The sequence below is a fragment of the Rhinolophus ferrumequinum genome, chromosome 23, assembly GCF_004115265.2.
Source record: "Rhinolophus ferrumequinum isolate MPI-CBG mRhiFer1 chromosome 23, mRhiFer1_v1.p, whole genome shotgun sequence".
NCBI lineage: Eukaryota > Metazoa > Chordata > Mammalia > Chiroptera > Rhinolophidae > Rhinolophus > Rhinolophus ferrumequinum.
In genome coordinates, this window is record NC_046306.1 from 38628130 (window position 1) to 38646014 (window position 17885).

The 17885-nt window shown below is 39.5% G+C and overlaps 1 protein-coding gene across 1 annotated transcript in view; it reads right to left on the reverse strand.

Annotated features, from left to right (window-relative positions):
* Positions 1-17885, reverse strand: part of DZANK1 (double zinc ribbon and ankyrin repeat domains 1) — a 102488-nt gene that overhangs the window by 15468 nt on the left and 69135 nt on the right. Inside the window, exons 14-16 of the mRNA XM_033095191.1 lie at positions 11018-11121; positions 8976-9050; positions 87-183 (exon numbers count right to left, since the gene is read on the reverse strand). Coding sequence (XP_032951082.1) covers positions 87-183; positions 8976-9050; positions 11018-11121 — 276 coding nt within the window. The remainder of the gene's footprint in view (positions 1-86; positions 184-8975; positions 9051-11017; positions 11122-17885) is intronic.

The following is a 17885-nucleotide window of genomic DNA, read 5'->3' on the forward strand; positions in this document are numbered from 1 at the left end:
GGTAACCACTAAACTATTGTCTGTGTCTATGAGTTTTTGTTCCTTCGTTTGCAATGACTTAAAATCAGTGGAAGGGTACAACTCACCCAAGCTGGACCTGCTGCCGAACAGCCCAGTACCACCCTCGGTGACACTGCTCAGAAAGTGGTCGCTGAAATTCATGGCCTTGTTGAGGTAAAGGTTCTGGTCAATGAAAAACGTCAAGCACCATGAATGATGAGGCTGCTGTGTCCCGACAGAATGATCTCCCTGTCAACCTGCTCCTTTTTGTTAACGATGGCTCTGTACGCAGAGTCAAACCCGAAACCTGGATATCCTTCCTACAACTCCCTCACCTCCCGTGATGTGCTGTCCATTTTGCTTTTATCTTTCCCATTTTGCCTCTTAAGCAGCTCCAGTCTGGCCCCTCCTTTTGGTCATTACAGCCATAGCCCCCTTTTCTCACACTGGGATCATTACAACAGCCTCTCAACAGGTTGCTGCCAGCCCAGCTTCCACGTCGCTGCCCTAGTCACCTTTATACAATCTGTAACTGTGTCCTTCCCCTGCTTCACACCCTTCTGTGTCTTGGAATTAGGGTGGCACACTGCGAAGCTCAGGCTGCAGAGTTTGAATCCTGATTCTTACTAGATTAGAGACTTTGGAAGCAGCAAGTTGCTTACCTTTTCTGAGCCTCAGTTTACTCAACTGTAAAGTGCAAATATTATGACCTACCTCAAAGGGATGTTGCAAACTAAAATGAGGTGAAATAGATGTTCATAAAATGAAGATGACACGCAGGCCAGAGTAGAATCCTGTATCCACCTGGACCGATTCCACAGCACGACATCCTGCCCCACCCTAATGTGGCTGCCTGCTCTTGCCACAGAGAACCGCCTGCTACTTCCTGAACACTAGAACACACAGGCTAAGAAAAAAACACATATGCGGTGTGATCACAAAATACAGTGAATGCTGCTGCTGAGTGCCATCCAAGGGAAAGGCAGGGATCTTCAATATGGGAAGTGGTGCATCAAATCTTAGTAACAGTGTGTGACAAGCTTCAGCTTATTCGGTGCAGTCAGTTGCGTGTGCACTGTGGTTGAGAAAAAGTGTGTTTTTTTTTTATTAATTAATTTATTTTTTTAATTTATTGGGGTGACAACTGTTAGTAAAATTACATAGATTTCAGGTGTACAATTCTGTATCACATCATCTATAAATTACATTGTGTGTTCACCACCCAGAGTCAGTTCTCCTTCCATCACCATGTATTTGATCCCCCTTACCCTCATCGCCCACCCCCCACCCCCCTTACCCTCTGGTAACCACTAAACTATTGTCTGTATCTATGAGGGTTTTTTTTTTTTGTTTTGTTTTTTGTTTTTTTCCTTAGACGTTTATCATTTATATCCCTCACACTGTGGACCCCCCTCCCCCCATCCACTCTCTCTCTGACATCGCACCGAACCATCCCATTTCCACTATCTCCACTCCCAATGCTGTACTCTGCCTCTTGTAAATGTATACATACCTATATATACATATATATATATATATATTATAGTTGGCATTCATTATTGTTCAGCTTCAGGTGTACAGTGCAGTGATCAGGCATCTACATCTTCCCTGAGATGGTCTCCCAAAATGGACACGTGTCTATCAGATACCCTGCAAAATCTTTACAACATTATTGATTACATTCCCCAGATTAATTTTCAAATAATCAACATTATTGATTACATTCCCCAGATTACATTCCCCAGATTAATTGGCCATCTTGTGGTTACTGATTGTTTTCACATCCCCTCACTTTCCCCCATACCCCCACCCCCCCCACCCATCTAGCAAACCTCAGTTTTTCCTCTTTGTCTCCAAAACTGTTTCTGATTAGTTCATTCACTTATTCTATTCTTTAGATTCCACATATAAGTGAGATCATACGGTATTTATCTTTCTCTCTCTGACTTATTTCACTTAACATAATGTTCTCTAGGTCCATCCATGTTGTTGCAAATGGTAAGATTTCTTTCTTCTTTATGGCTGCGTAGTACTCCATTGTATAAATGTACCACAGTTTCTTAATCCAGTCATCTACCGATGGGCATTTCGGTTGTTTCCATGTCTTGGCTATTGTGTATAGTGCTGCAATAAACATAGGAGTGCATAAAGATTTTTGAATTGGACTTTTGGATTTCTCCGGATAGATACCTAGGAGTGGAATTACTGGATCATAGGGTAGTTCCATTTTCAGATTTTTGAGATACCTCCATACTGTTTTCCATAGTGGCTGCACCAATCTGCAATCCCACCAACAGTGCACAAGCGTTCCCTTTTCTCCACATCCGCGCCAGCACTTGTTGTTGGTTGATTTATTGATGATAGCCAAAATTTTGACCAGGGTGAGGTAGTATCTCACTGTGGTTTTTATTTGCATTTCTCTGATGGTTAGTGAGGTTGAGCATTTCTTCATATGTCTGTTTGCCATCTGTATGTCTGTTTTACAAAAATGTCTCTTCAAGTCCTCTGCCCATTTTTTAATTGGGTCGTTTGTTCTTTTGGAGTTGAGTTGAGTGAGTTTTTTTTATAGATTTGTGATATTAATCCCTTATCAGATATACCATTGGCAAATATCTTTTCCCAATCAGTAGGATCCCTTTTTGTTTTATTGATGGTTTCCTTTGCTGTGAAAAAACTTTTTAGTTTGATATAATCCCACATGTTTATTTTTTCTCTTACTTCCCTCGAGCGAGGGGATAGATCAGTAAAAATCTTACTCCGGGTAATGTCTGTGAAGTTTCTTCCTATATTTTCTTCTAGGAATTTTATGGTTTTGGATCTTACATTTAAGTCTTTAAGCCATTTTGAATTTATTTTTGTATATGGTGTAAGGAGGTGGTCCAGCTTCATTTTTTTGCAGTGTCTGTCCAGGTTTCCCAGCACCATTTATTGAATAGACTGTCTTTACCTCATCGTACATTCTTGCTTCCATTGTCGTATATTAAATGGCCATATAGGCATAGATTTATTTCTGGACTCTCTATTCTGTTCCATTGATCTATGTGTCTGTTTTTATGCCAGTACCATGCTGTTTTGATTACTGTAGCCTTGTAGTATAATTTGATGTCAGGTATTGTTATACCTCCCACTTTGTTCTTATTTCTCAAGATTGCTGAGGCTATACGGGGTCTTTTATGGTCCCATATAAATTTTAGGATTATATGTTCTATTTCTGTGAAAAACGTCGTTGGTAGTTTGATAGGAATTGCGTTGAATATGTATATCGCCTTAGGCAGTATGGACATTTTAACTATATTAATTCTTCCTATCCATGAACATGATATGTGTTTCCATCTATTTATATCTTCTTTCACTCCTTTCTTCAGTGTCTTATAATTTTCTGAATACAGATCTTTTACTTCTTTGGTTAAATTTATTCCCAGGTATTTTATAGTCTTTGGAGCAATTGTAAATGGGATTGTTTTTTTAATTTCTCCTTCTGATGTTTTATTATTGGTATATACAAATGCAACTGATTTCTGAATATTAATTTTGTATCCTGCTACTTTACTAAATTCATCTATCAGCTCTAATAGCTTCTTGGTGGAGTCTTTAGGGTTCTCTATATATAGTATCATATCATCTGCATATAATGATAATTTTACTTCCTCCTTACCAATTTGGATGCCTTTTATTCCTTTTTCTTGTCTGATTGCTGTGGCTAGAACTTCCAGCACTATATTGAATAGAAGCGGAGATAGTGGGCAACCTTGCCTTGTTCCTGATCTTAGGGGGAATGGTTTTAGCTTTTCCCCATTGTGTATGATGTTAGCTGTGGGTTTGTCATATATGGCCTTTATTATGTTGAGATATGATCCCTCTATTCCCACTTTCTTAAGGGTTTTTATCATAAATAGCTGTTGGATTTTATCAAATGCTTTTTCTGCATCTATTGATATGATCATGTGATTTTTATTTTTCATTTTGTTAATGTGGTGCATCACAATTGATTTGCGGATGTTGAACCACCCTTGCATACCAGGGATGAATCCCACTTGATCATGGTGTATGATCTTTTTAATGTATTGCTGAATTCTGTTGTCTAATATTTTGTTGAGGATTTTTGCATCTATGTTCATTAGAGATATCAGCCTGTAGTTTTCTTTTTTTGTGGTGTCTTTGTCTGATTTTGGGATCAGGGTGATAGTGGCTTCGTAAAAAGTGTTTGGGAGTCTTCCCTCCTTCTGGATTTTTTGGAAGAGCTTGAGGAGAATAGGTGATAATTCTTTTTTGAACGTTTTGTAAAATTCACCTCGAAAGGCATCTGGTCCAGGGCTTTTGTTTGTTGGGAGATTGTTGATTACTGATTCAATTTCCTGGTGGTAATCAGTCTATTCAGGTTTTCTGTTTCTTCTTGAGTTAGCCTTGGAAGGTTGTACGCCTCTAGAAAATTGTCCATTTCTTCCAGATTGTCAAATTTGTTGGCATATAGTTGCTCATAGTAATTTCTTAAAAGTTTTTGTATTTCTGCGGTGTCCGTTGTCACTTCTCCTCTTTCATTTCTGATTTTATTAATTTGGGTCCTCTCTCTCTCTTTTTTAATGAGTCTGGCTAAAGGTTTGTCAATTTTGTTTATCTTCTCTAAGAACCAACTCTTGGATTCATTGATCTTTTGTATTGTTTTTCTGGTTTCTATTTCATTTATTTCTGCTCTGATCTTTATTATCTCCTTCCTTGTGCTCCCTTTGGGCTTATTTTGCTGTTCTTTTTCCAAATCCCTTAAATGTGAAGATAAACTGTTGATTAGTGATGTCTCGTTTCTTTAGGTAGGCCTGCAATGCTATGAATTTCCCCCTTAGGACTGCTTTCGCGGCATCCCAAGATTTTGGGTCGTCGTGTTTTCATTTTTGTTTGTCTCGAGATATCTTTGGATTTCTTCCTTGATCTCCTGCTTGACCCATTCATTATTTAGTAATAAGTTATTCAACCTCCATGAATTGGTGTGTCTTCCAGTTTTTTTCCTGTAGTTCATTTCTAATTTCATAGCATTGTGATCAGAGAACACAACTGGTATGATTTCAATTTTCTTAAATTTATCAGGACTTGTTTTGTGGCCTAACATATGGTCTATCTTGGAAAATGTTCCATGTGCGCTTGAGAAGAACGTGTATTTTGCAGCATTGGGGTGAAATGTTCTGAAAATATCCATTAAATCCAAGTGGTGCAATGTATCATTTAAGGCTGTTGTTTCCATATTGATTTTCTGTCTGGAAGACCTGTCCCTTGTCGTCAGAGGTGTGTTGAAGTCCCCTACTATGATAGTGTTACTGTTGATCTCTGTCTTTATGTCAGTCAGTACCTGTTTTATATATTTAGGTGCTCCTATGTTGGGTGCATAGATGTTTACTAGGGTTATGTCCTCTTGTCGCATCGATCCCTTTATTATTATATAGTGCCCATCTTTATCATTTAATATGTTCTTCATTTTAAAGTCTATTTTGTCAGATATAAGTATTGCAACTCCAGCTTTTTTCTCATTTCCATTTGCATGAAATATCTTACTCCAACCCTTCACTTTCAGCCTGTGTGTGTCTTTTGATCTGAGGTGAGTCTCTTGTATACAGCATATACAAGGGTCTTGCTTTCTTATCCACTCAGCCACCCTATGTCTCTTGATTGGAGCATTTAATCCGTTTACATTTAAAGTGATTATTGATAGGTACATAGTTATTCCCATTTTTAAATTTGTAGTTAGATTGTTTTCATCTTTCTTCTATTTACAGAAGTCCTTTTAGTATTTCTTGTAATGCTGGCTTGGTGGTAATAAATTCCTTTAGCTTAATTTTTTCTGGAAAGCTCTTTATCTCTCCATCAATTTTAAATGATAGCCTTGCTGGATATAGCAATCTAGGTTGTAGGCCTTTGTTTTCCATCACTTTGAGTATCTCCTGCCACTCCCTCGTGGCCTTCAATGTTTCTGTAGAAAAGTCATTTGATAGTCTTATGGGAGTTCCCTTGTATGTAACCCTCTGTCTTTCTCTTGCTGCTTTTAGGATTCTCTCTTTGTCTTTAAGCTTTGCCACTTTAACTATAATGTGTCTTGGTGTGGACCTGTTTGGGTTTATCCTGGTTGGAACTCTCTGCACTTCCTGGGCTTGTATGTTGGTTTCCTTCATCAGGTTAGGGAAGTTTTCGGACATTATTACTTCAAATATGTTCTCAATCCCTTGCTTCATTTCTTTACCTTCTGGTATTCCTGTGATGCACATGTTGTTGCGCTTGATGTTATCCCAGAGGTCTCTTAAGCCATCCTCATTGTTTTTTATTCTTTTTTCTTTCTGTTGTTCCATTTGGGTGATCTCTGCTACCTTGTCTTGTAAGTCGCTGATTCGATCCTCTGCTTCATCTAACCTGCTGGTAATTCCTTCTAGTGAGTTCTTAATTTCGGTAATTGTGTTCTTTAGTTCTAACTGGTTGTTCGTTATGATTTCTACATCCTTCTTTATGTCTTCTCTAAGCTCCTTAAACATTCTTATCACCAGTGTTCTGAACTCTGTCTCTGAAAGGTTGGTTACCTCTGCTTCATTTGGTTCCAGTTGTGGATGTTTCTTCTGTTCTTTTATTTGGGACGTGTATCTTTGTTTCCCCATTCTGGCTGACTCTCCGTTTGCTTTGATGTTTTAGGTAGATCCCCTAGAGTTCTTAGTTCTTGCTAGGTTATCTTATGTAGTATGTATCCTTTATATTTTACTTGCACTACTTCGTTCTTCTCCTCTGCGTGTGCTCCAAAGGTGACTCTTGTGTTGTGTATATTGTCCTGTTCAAGAAGATTTTTAATTGCTTTTTGCTTGTGAGTAGGTGGGGTTAACTCCTAGGCTGACTCGTTGTGAGACTTGGCTCTGCCCACCGCAGGGCGTTCTGCTGCGTGAGGGTTGACCACTTAAATGTGGTTTGGCCTCTATGGGCTCTAGTGCCTGCAGAAAATTCCCTCTGGGTGTGTGACTTGTAGGTCAAACCCGGTGGTACTCTGGTTTGGTCTGGAGTTGGCCTCTGGATATGTTGAATCTTGTGCCTCTTAAGTTGGGCCCTCCTGGTCTCTGTGCTCTCCGTTCCGCCCTGGGATCCCGTGCGTGCGTGGAACTACGGGATGCCACCTCGGTTTTCGCTGCTGCTGCCGCCGCCGCCGCTGCCGCCACCGCCGGCCGGGACCCCGCCACGGGCCCGCACATTTTCACTCCACTGCCTTCCTTCCTTCCCCTGCTCGCCCAATTAGCGCACCTTCAAGTAATCCTTCCACGAGTCTCTTAGCTGTTCTGTGTGATGAGCAAAGAGTTCTTTGATGGATTATAGGTCCCGTTTGTAATAAGATCCGGAGGAGAACTCAGAAAGTGCGCACCGCTGCCGCCATTCCTATCGAAAAAGTGTGTTTTAAAGTATGCCATAAATTTCCTCCATCGTGACAGACAACACTCCATCACACATTACTTCTGGTGTACGGCAATTTCTGTCAAATAACATTACATTGTGTCCTCATCCATCTTATTCACTGGATCTGGCACTTCTGGCTCTTCCCAAAGTCAAAATGATTCAGGACATCAAGGCAGCCATGACAGCACAACTAAAGACACTCACGAAAGACGACTTCCAGAATTGCTTCAGAAAGTGTCAAGAATGATGGGATAAGTGTGTTCAAAGCGAGGGAGAGCATTTTGAGGGGGATTAATGGCACTGTGTCTTTTATTGTAATTTTTGTTTTTAATTTAAACATTCACTGTATTGTTTGATCACACCTCGTAGTAAGCCTGGCGATAGCTATTCACGTTGTAGATGCTATTGGTGCTTGCCCAGTTCCCTTTAATAGGTCGGCATCCCAACTACTATGTTGACTGCTAGCAGCTCACAATGATCCCCTTCTTCAGCCAACTGTCCTCACTAGGGGGTTGCTGCCGTGTCTTAGAGATTATGCCCCTCCTCCCCTGCCTCAGTTGGGGACAACTGTATGGTGTTAGTCACACTCCAGAGCTCCTCATGGATCAGGCTAAAGCTAGACATCACTTGTGAACACCTGCTCACTCAACCCCTTCCCTTGCCTTGTCCAGCGTCACTCACCCCCCTTCTCCTGAAGTACCTCCCTGACCCAAGCTCTGCTCTAGCCACACAATCTAAATGATGGCATTTAGTGCTTGACTTGGTTTCAAATCACTTTCATGTGCATTATCCCATTGGATACTCTCAGCCTTCCTTTGAGTGTATCCAATGTAGGCAGTGTATCCAGTGTAGGCAGGGACATGTATCTATCCTGATTTTAAAGACACCATTAGTGCCCTGCTGGGCCTGTGGCCAGAGCCTAATAAATGCTAGTTCCTCTCCTTTGCCTTGCTTTCTTAACCCATCTCCTCAATCCATTGATTCTTTTGCATATGCTGACTTCTTGTCCAATGACCCTAAAGCTGCCAATGTTTGTTAAACACTTACAGGCTCTGTGGTAATGACCCAGTCACCATGTAAGAGGGCAGATCAAGGGAGACACGGCCATAAAGTTTAGTTTCTTTTTTATAGGCAAATAGGTTAAAGTACATATCAGCAAATATTTTTGTCAGTCTTTTCCCAAATTAGTTGTATCGCAGATCTGCCATCAGATATCAGTGAGTATAAATAAGCCTGAGAACTACAGGACTGATGGGGTAGGTGATAATTCCTGTTCTTACAATTAGGTTGGTGCAAAATTAAATGCGGTTTAAAAGGTTGAAAATAATTGCACAAACCGCAATTACTTTTGCACCAACCTAATATATCATTATGTGCCTGAAAGCTTCTCTAAGGCTTAGCTCAGTTATTTATCTAATTCTATGAAATTGCTGGCCTACAGTCAACTTTCATAATATGTGAAACTTTTCCTTTCTATGGATTACAAAGAAAGATTTCAATAAATTGTAAGCCACAGTTTACTAGCTCAGTCAATTCTCCAATGAGTAACTTCTGAAGGTTTCACTTACCTTGTTTGAGACTTGAATATAATTCAGCCTGATGCTAACTTCATAGCCGTCTTCATGGACAGTAGCAGAGATAAGCTTTTAAAAAAGTATTAGAGAGAATTCACAACTGTGGGTATGAGACTCAGTGCCCTGAGCAACAGCAAAGAAATTCTGAGATGTTAAACTATAAATTTAATGACATATTTAATTAATACAAAAGAAGGCAGGAAAAGAGAAACAGAGGAACGAAAACTAGATAAAATAGAACACAAATAGCAAAACGGCAGACATAAATCCAGTGATATTTATAATTCCATTAATTATAAATAAACTAAATAAATACCCCAATCAAAGAGCAGAGATTGCCAGAATGGATAAGAAAGCAAGACCCAAATTTATACTCCTAATAAGAGACACACATTAAGTTTAATCAAGCCACATGGCTAGATGTCATCACCTAGAAAAGGTGACCTGGGGCCAGGCCTTGGCAATCGAGGGCTAAGTATCACAATTGAGCAGTTTTCTTTATAAGTAGCAGGAGGGACTCAGATCAAATCAGGGATCACCAAATACTTCAAGGATCATATAGTAAATGTTTTAGCTTTTGTGTGGTTTCTGTCATGAATACTCAACATTGCCATTGTAGCACAAAAACAGCTACAGAAAATGTAAATGAATGAGTATAGCTGTGATCCAATAAAATTTTATTTATAAAACTGGGTGGTAGGCCAGATTTGCCCCACAGGCCATAGTTTGCAGATCCCTGGATTAGGTCAAAAAATTAATAAGCCACCAAAATAGTTTATCAAAGGAAATTGAGCAATACTTGACAATGTTGGCCTATTTAGTGGCACAGGAGCAGACATGCTGATTTTTAAAGTTTCCTTCTAGTCTCATGACAAACAGAGGAACAGGTCTTCTCATAGAGTGTCTCTTTATAATGGCAGAGAAAGGGCATGGGGTCTGGGGTCTGACAACCTGCTCCAAACCCTGAATCCCCTGAGACCCAGCAGTGTGGTACTAGGCAGGTCACCAAACTTCTCTGAGCCAGTTTTCCTTGGTGTCAAATAAGGTTTGTTCTGATTATCTACTGCAGTGCCAAAAAAATCCAAACTCAGTCTCATTAAACAACCCCAATTTTATCATGTTCATGAATTCTGATGGGGCCCAGCAGGGATGGCTTGTCTTTGTTCCACATGTCTGAGGCCTAAGCTGGGAACAATCAAATGGCTACAGTTGGCTTCATGTTTGGGGACTGGAACAACCTAGAGTCTCGTTACTCATCTGCCTGGCTCCTGAGTCGGGCTGACTCAGGACTGGGTTCATCTGGAGCTGCAGGCAAGTGCACCTACATGTGGTCACTCCATGTGGCTTGGGCTTCTCACAGCAGGATGGCTGGGCTCCAAGGAGTGTTGGCGGTGAGCATGCCAAGCGAAAGGAAGCCACATGGCCTGCAAGAGCATCCCTTGGGATTCTCATAGCATCATTTTCGATATAATCTATTAGTCCAACAGTCACAAGCCCACCCAGATTCAAGGTGAGGGGACATAGACTCCATCCGTGAAGGGAAGAAAGACTGTCGAAAAATCTGTGGCCATGTTTTAAAAACTGCCACAATGGTAATACTCCTACCTTGCAAGTTTGTTTTGAGGACTAGAGATGATGACTGCAGATACTGAGTGCACTGTTAAATGGTTAAATCTTATGATTACTATTGTTGTTAAAATAGCTGTAAGTACGTAATTTGGCTAGATTAAACTGTTCTGGGTCTTTTAGCTCTGACCATTAGAATTTCCAAGGATGTGGCATCTAAAAGCATGAGATGTTCACAATTTACTGTCTTAGGTCAGGTACCCAGGAGCAGATTGTGAGACAACACTCACGTGCAAGTGATTTATTAAGGCAGTGCCTGCAGAGAAGGACAGTAAGGAAATGTGGAAAGCAGGGCAGGAAAGGGAAAGGAGCCAAGCAAAGTGCAATTTCAGGTGAAGTCCATCGAGGGTAACTTCAGCCTGATCCCATGGGACGCTGTGGAGTGGAAGTTCCATTCAGAGTCCACCCACCTTTCCCATCCTGGGTTCAGAAATCAAGGCCCGGAATTCAGGATTGTTCTGAGCATAAGACCTGAGGTGAGCAGATATGTGATCCAACTGTTTTCTCCAGTATCCTAAAGAAGAAGAGAAACTCATCCACATGGATAATTCTGAGGCTAAGAAGGAAAATGCTGCTATGGATCATGTGTCCTCAGAGATGCTATTTTTCTTTGCCAAACTTTGTGACAGATTTTACTTACTGAACCTCAGTTATGCACTAGAATAAGCTCAATTTTTGTTCCCACCTTCTTTTTATACATAATTAAGCATAGAATATTCTAGAATCTCAAAAGAACATATTTTTATTGTTGCGCATGGGGTCTTTTTTTCCCTTTTTCTTTTAAAATTAACCGTATTCACCTATAATATTAATAAAACACACCTATTTTAAATGTACAATTTGACTGAATCATTACACAGAACATTCCCATTACTCCTACAGGTTCCCTTGTGCCCCTTTCCAGTCTGCATAGGGTATAAAACACACTTGAATGGTCGCCACCCTTTAAAACGTGGGAGATTTCACATGAGTCGAGCTTTCTGGTTTCTCAAGTGCAGGTGGCAGATGCAACAGAGCTGGGCCTGCCTTCCTGCACAGGTTTGGCTATCTAAGGAAGAGGGGCAGCTACCCACTTTGGACAGGGCACAGGCCTCCAACTGGCCGCAGCCCAGGCAGGCCCAGCTGCCTTCCGTTATTTCCTGATTGTGCTTTGTTGGCACTTGAGTCTGCAAGCCTGCATTAGATCCTGCCAATGAGGACACTAAAGCCGAGAGCAATCAGCTAGCATTTGCAAGGTTACCCAGGGTGATTTCCTAGAAAGAGAACGTGATTTGGAGTTCATACAAGCCTGCATTTAAATCCTGAATTTACCATTTATTAGCTTAGTAAACTTGAGCTAGAAACTTTAACCGCATTAAGACTTACTTTCTTTGCCTATAAAATGGGACTAATACCTCTTATCTCATACGTCATTATGACATTCAATAAGAGAAACTAAGTATCTTAGTTTGGGATCTGCTGACAGCAGAGCCTTAGAACAGGTGGTTTCTTACAAAGGTGACCCTGAGAAACAAGTGCTAGAGTAGTGTGAATGCCCCAGCACTTCTGAGGTGTACCAGCCCATGGACAGGAAGTCTTCTGCAGCTTTGGAGAAAGTCTGAGGTAGCAAACCAAAGAAATGTTGTGGCACGTTCAAATGTGAGGGATGCTAGCAATGATGCATGACCACCACAGCTGCACTGAAACTGGGGGGGCTGAGGGGATCTGGTGTGGTGTACCACAAGAGTCCACAATGAACATCACAAAAATGGAGGCATGAGGAGTGCTTCTTGAAATCGCCCCTGGAAGTTACAACAAATTGAACAGCTATAATTCAACAAAGGATAACTTAAGCAACACACAAGCATGCCTGAGAGATCTGTGCATCGAATCACCCGAAGGTGGGCACATTTGGTGAGCAGGGGAGAAGGGAAGAGGGAAATGCAGAGACGTGGGCCGTGGGCCAAAGGATGCAGTCTAGAGCTCACTGCAGTCTTAGGAGAGGGAAGAATCCAAGCTGCAGGAGGACTCCCTGTGGCCCGCAGTCCTGTCTGAGGGATCAGCATATAACATGGCTGAACTGAGCGTTCGGGGCAGAGACCTCAGGTGAGAACTGTGGTTTAAGCCCTCACTGCCCGAGAGAAAACAGAAAACAAAGACAAGGAGCCTGGCTGTCTCCCCCTACCCTCCCAGTGTTAGAGGTAGGCTCCGGAAGAAACAGTAGCAGTATCAGATTAAGAACAGAATATCTATAGTCCTGACAAGTGGAGAGATGGTCCCCCAGTCCAAAACACGTGACGCAACTAATTCTGGCGATAGGGAAAGAGCTGTACGGACAAGACAGTTGTGGGCTGGTAGAAGCCATTGCTTGGAGCCACAAACATACCAGCTACCTCTCAGAGCCCACCCTGCCCCACCCTTCTGGGCAGATCCCTGCGGGGGCAACCACAGCCTCTAAGATACACAGGCTCTGCAGGGGCAGCATTGGGATTTCAGAAGCTCAGAACTCTATTGCCCTGAACATCCTCCCACGGAGGTATTGCCCTGATCCAGGCCACCGGCTCACAGAGGAGAAGCCTACCTTCCATCGCATGAGAAGCTGGAACAGTGCAAAGGAAAATAAAATGCAACAGCGAAAGAGAAAATAAAAGGCTTCAGCGGGAGAGAGAATAAAATATTCCAGCAACACCTACTGGAAAGCAAAAGAAAGACCACTTCATATCAACCTGCTGCAGAACCCACTCCTGTAGATGTCCAGGAAGAGAAATAAAAATTCATTAATTGCCATGAATAACCAAGGTAACAAGACAGCTCAGAAAGAAAACGAAAACTCTCCAGAAAATGAAGAGACATGGAAATATGTGATTTAAATGACAGAGAATTCAAGATTGCTATTTTTAAAAAACTCAACGAGAAGCAAGAAAACACAGATAGACCTCAGTTTAATGAACTTAGAAACACAATCAAAAAACAAAATGAGGGGCAGCCGGTTAGCTCAGATAGTTAGAGTGTAGTGCTCTTAACAACAAGGATGCCGGTTCAATCCTCACATGGACCACTGTGAGCTGCAGCCTCCACAACTAGATTGAAAGAACTAAGTGACTTGGAGCTGATGGGTCTAGAAAAACACACTTAAATAAATAAAAGTTAAAAAAATGAATATTTTTACCAAAGAGATTGAAATTTAAAAAAATATACCAATAAATTAAATAAATAAATAAATAAATAAATAAGTAGAAATTCTGGAGATGAAGAACTCAGTAAAAGAAATGAAGAATGGAATAGTCAGCTTAGGTAATAGAGCTGATCAGATGGAGGAAAGAATTAATGACATAGAAGATAGAAATCTGGAAATGACACAGATGGAAGCAGAGAGAGACTTGAGACTTAAAAGAAATGAAAGAACTCTACAAGAACTTTCTGACTCCATTAGAAAGAGCAACATAAGAATAATGGGTATACCAGAAGGAGAAGAGAAGGTGAAGGGAACAGAGACTATATTCAAACAAATAGTTGATGAGAACTTCCCAAACTTGTGGAAAAAACTGGATCCTTGAATTACAGAAGCAAACAGAACACCTAATTACCTCAATCGCAACATGTCTTCTCCAAGGCACATTGTATTGAAGTTGTCAAAAATTAATGACAAAGTAAAAATTCTGAAAGCAGCCAGGGAAACAAAAGCAGTAATCTATAAAGGAAAGCCCATTAGTCTATCATCTGACATGTCAGCAGAAACTCTACAAGCCAGGAAAAAGTGGAATCAAATATTCAAACTATTGAAAAAGAGAAGTTATGAATCAAGAATTCTATATCCAGAAGAGATATCCTTTAGATATAAATAAGGAATAAAGACCTTTCCAGACATACAGAAGCTGAGGGAATTTCTAACATATGACCTGCATTAAAGGAAATACTGAAGGAGGCTATTTGACCTGAAACAAAAAACCAAAAGAATACAAAATGATGAGCAGTATTACGAACAGACAGACAGAAGCAGGAAATGGCAAGCCCTACACAAAATAGGGCACTACACACTTAAAAATAACATAAAGAGTAAAGAAGATAAAAACATTTACAAAAAGGAAAAAGAGAAGAGAAGGACAACTTGCTACAGGCAACTCAGAAATCAATTCACAGCATAAGTGAATTAAGTAAATAAGGGACAACTTGTCACAACAAAAACATAAGGGGAGAGAGTAAAGGTCTGAATCTGCAAGTGGTAAAGGAGATAAGAAACAAACTGAAGAAGGACTACTGTATATATGAAATTTTCTTTTACATAAACTTAACGGTAACAACTAAAAAAAAAAAATCCAGAACTGAGATATCTAACATAAAAAAAAGAAACAGGGAAAAATCATAGAATACCACCACATTAAAATAACATACAGCAACAAAAAAGCAAAGAAACAATGGAGACACCAAGATATCAGAAAACAAAAGACAAAATGGATATAGGAAATCTTCATATATCAATAATCACCCTAAATATAAATGGACTGAACTCGCCAACAAAAAGGCACAGAGTAGCAGAGTTGATCAAAAAACAAAACCCAGTCATATCCTGCCTGCAGGAGATGCATCTCAGCTACAAGAACAAATTTAGGCTCAAAGTGAAAGGGTGGAAATTGATACTCCAAGCAAAGGGTATCCAGAGAAAAGTGGGTATAGCCATACTTACATTAGATAAAACAGACTTCAGGATAAAAAGGGTAACAAAAGACAAAGATGGACATTTCATAATGATAAAGGAGACAATACAACAAGAAAACATATCTCTTATCTATATATATGCCCCCAATCAGGGAGCACCAAAATATACAAAGCAACTACTAACAGAACTAAAGGGATAGATTGACCAAAACACAACTACAGTAGGGGATCAAATACATCATTGACAGCTATGGATAGATCATCCAAACAGAAAATCAGTAAGGAAATGTCAGCCCTAAATGACACACTAGATGAAATGGACATAATTGACATTTATAGAGCCCTTCATCCTAGAACATCAGACTATACATTCTTTTCTAGTGTACATGGAACATTCTCAAGAACAGATCATATGTTGGGACACAAAACTAGCCTCAGAAAATTTAAGAATGAAATCATATCAAGCATATTCTGTGATCACAAGGCTTTGAAATTGAGTATCAGCTGCAAAAAGAAAGCAGGAAAAACCACAAACACGTTGAGAGTAAACAACACGTTTTTAAAGGACGACTGGGTCAAAGAAGAAATAAGAGGAGAGATCAAAAGGTACATAGAAACAAATAAGAATGAAAATACATCCTACTAAAATTATTGAGATGTAGTGAAAGCAGTAATAAGAGGGAAATTTATACCATTACAGGCTTATCTCAAGAAACAAGAAAAATCCCAGATAAAGAACCTAATGTTACACTTTAGAAAACTAGGAAAGAATAGCAAATGAAACCCAAAGTCAGCGGAAGGAAGGAAATAATAAAAATCAGAGCAGAATTAAATGAAACAGAGAACAAAAGATGGTAGAAAAAATTAATGGAACAAAGAGCTGGGTCTTTGAAAAGATTAATAAAATTGACAAACCCTTGGCAAGACTCACTAAGATAAAAAGAGAAAAGACACAAGTAAACAAAATCAGAAATGAAAGAGAAGAAGTTACCACAGTAGCCACAGAAATACAAAGGATCATACAAGAACACTATGAAGGACTATATGCTACCAAATTCAATAACCTAGAAGAAATGGACAAGTTCCTAGAAACATATAGCATTCCTAGACTGAATCACAAAGAACTGGAAAATCTAAATAGACCAATCACCAGTAAGGAAATTGAATCAGTCATCTAAAACCTTCCCAAAAGCAAAAGTCCAGGACCAGATGGTTCACTAGTCAATTCTACCAAACATTCAAAGAGGATCTAATACCTATCCTACTCAAACTCTTCCAAAAAATTGAAGAAGAGGCAATACTCCTTAACTCATTTTATGAGGCCAACATTACCCTGATACCAATACCTGGTAAGGATAACACAATTAATAACACAATTAAAGACCAATATCTCTGATGAATACAGATGCAAAAATCCTAAACAAAATTCTAGCAAATTGAATACAATGTATTAAAAAGATTATACATCACAAACAAGTGGGGTTCATCCCAGGGGCAGGATTGTTCAACATACGCAAATCGATCCAGGTGATACACCACATAAACAAAATAAAAGATAAAATTCATATGATTATACCAATAGATGCAGAAAAGGCATTTGAAAAGATACAACACCGATTTATGATTAAAACTCTTAAAAATGGTTATAGAAAGACAATACCTTAACATAATAAAGGCCATATATGACAAACCCTCAGCTAATCATAATTTACAGTAAAAAAACTGTTTTTAGAGTCTTTTGCTCTATGTTCAGGAACAAAGCAGGATTGCCCCCTCACCACTGCTTTTCAACATAATGTTGGAAATCCTAGACAGAACAATCAGGCAAGAGAAAGAAATAAAAGGCATTCACATTGAGAATGAAGAAGTTAAGTTGTCACTTGTTGCAGATGACATAGTTCTTTATATAGAAAACTCTAAAGACTCCACAAAAAAGCTATTAGAAAAAATAAACCAGTACAGTAAAGTTGCTGGCTACAAAATCAACGTACAAGAATCCATTGCATTCCTATACACTAACAATGAAATTTTAGAAAAAGAAATTTTAAAAACCAATTCCTTTTGCAATTGTAACAAAAAGAATAAAATACCTAGGAATAAACTTAACAAAGGATGTGAAGGACCTATATACTGAAAACTATAAGACATTTTTAAAAGAAATTGAAGAAGACACAAAGAAATGGAAAGACATTCCATGTTCATGGATTGGAAGAATCAACATAGTTAAAATGGCCATGTTACCCAAAGAAATACACAGATTTAATGTAATCCCCATCAAAATCCCAATGGCATTTTTTAAAGAAATAGAACAAGAAATCATTAGATTTGTATGGAATCACAAAACACCTCAAATAACCAAAGCAATCCTGAAAAAAAAAAAAAAAGTCCAGAGGTATCACACTTCCTGACTTCAAAGCAACAATAATCAAAACAGTATGGTATTGGCAGAAAAACAGACATACAGACCAATGGAACAGAATTGAGGACCCAGAAGTAAACCCACATGAATACAGACAGATAATTTTTGACAAAGGAGCCAAAAACAGACAATGGAAAAAAGAAAGCCTCTTCAATAAATGGTGCTGAGAAAATTGGAATGCCATGTGCAAAAGAATGAAACTAGGGTGCTATCTGTCACCATAT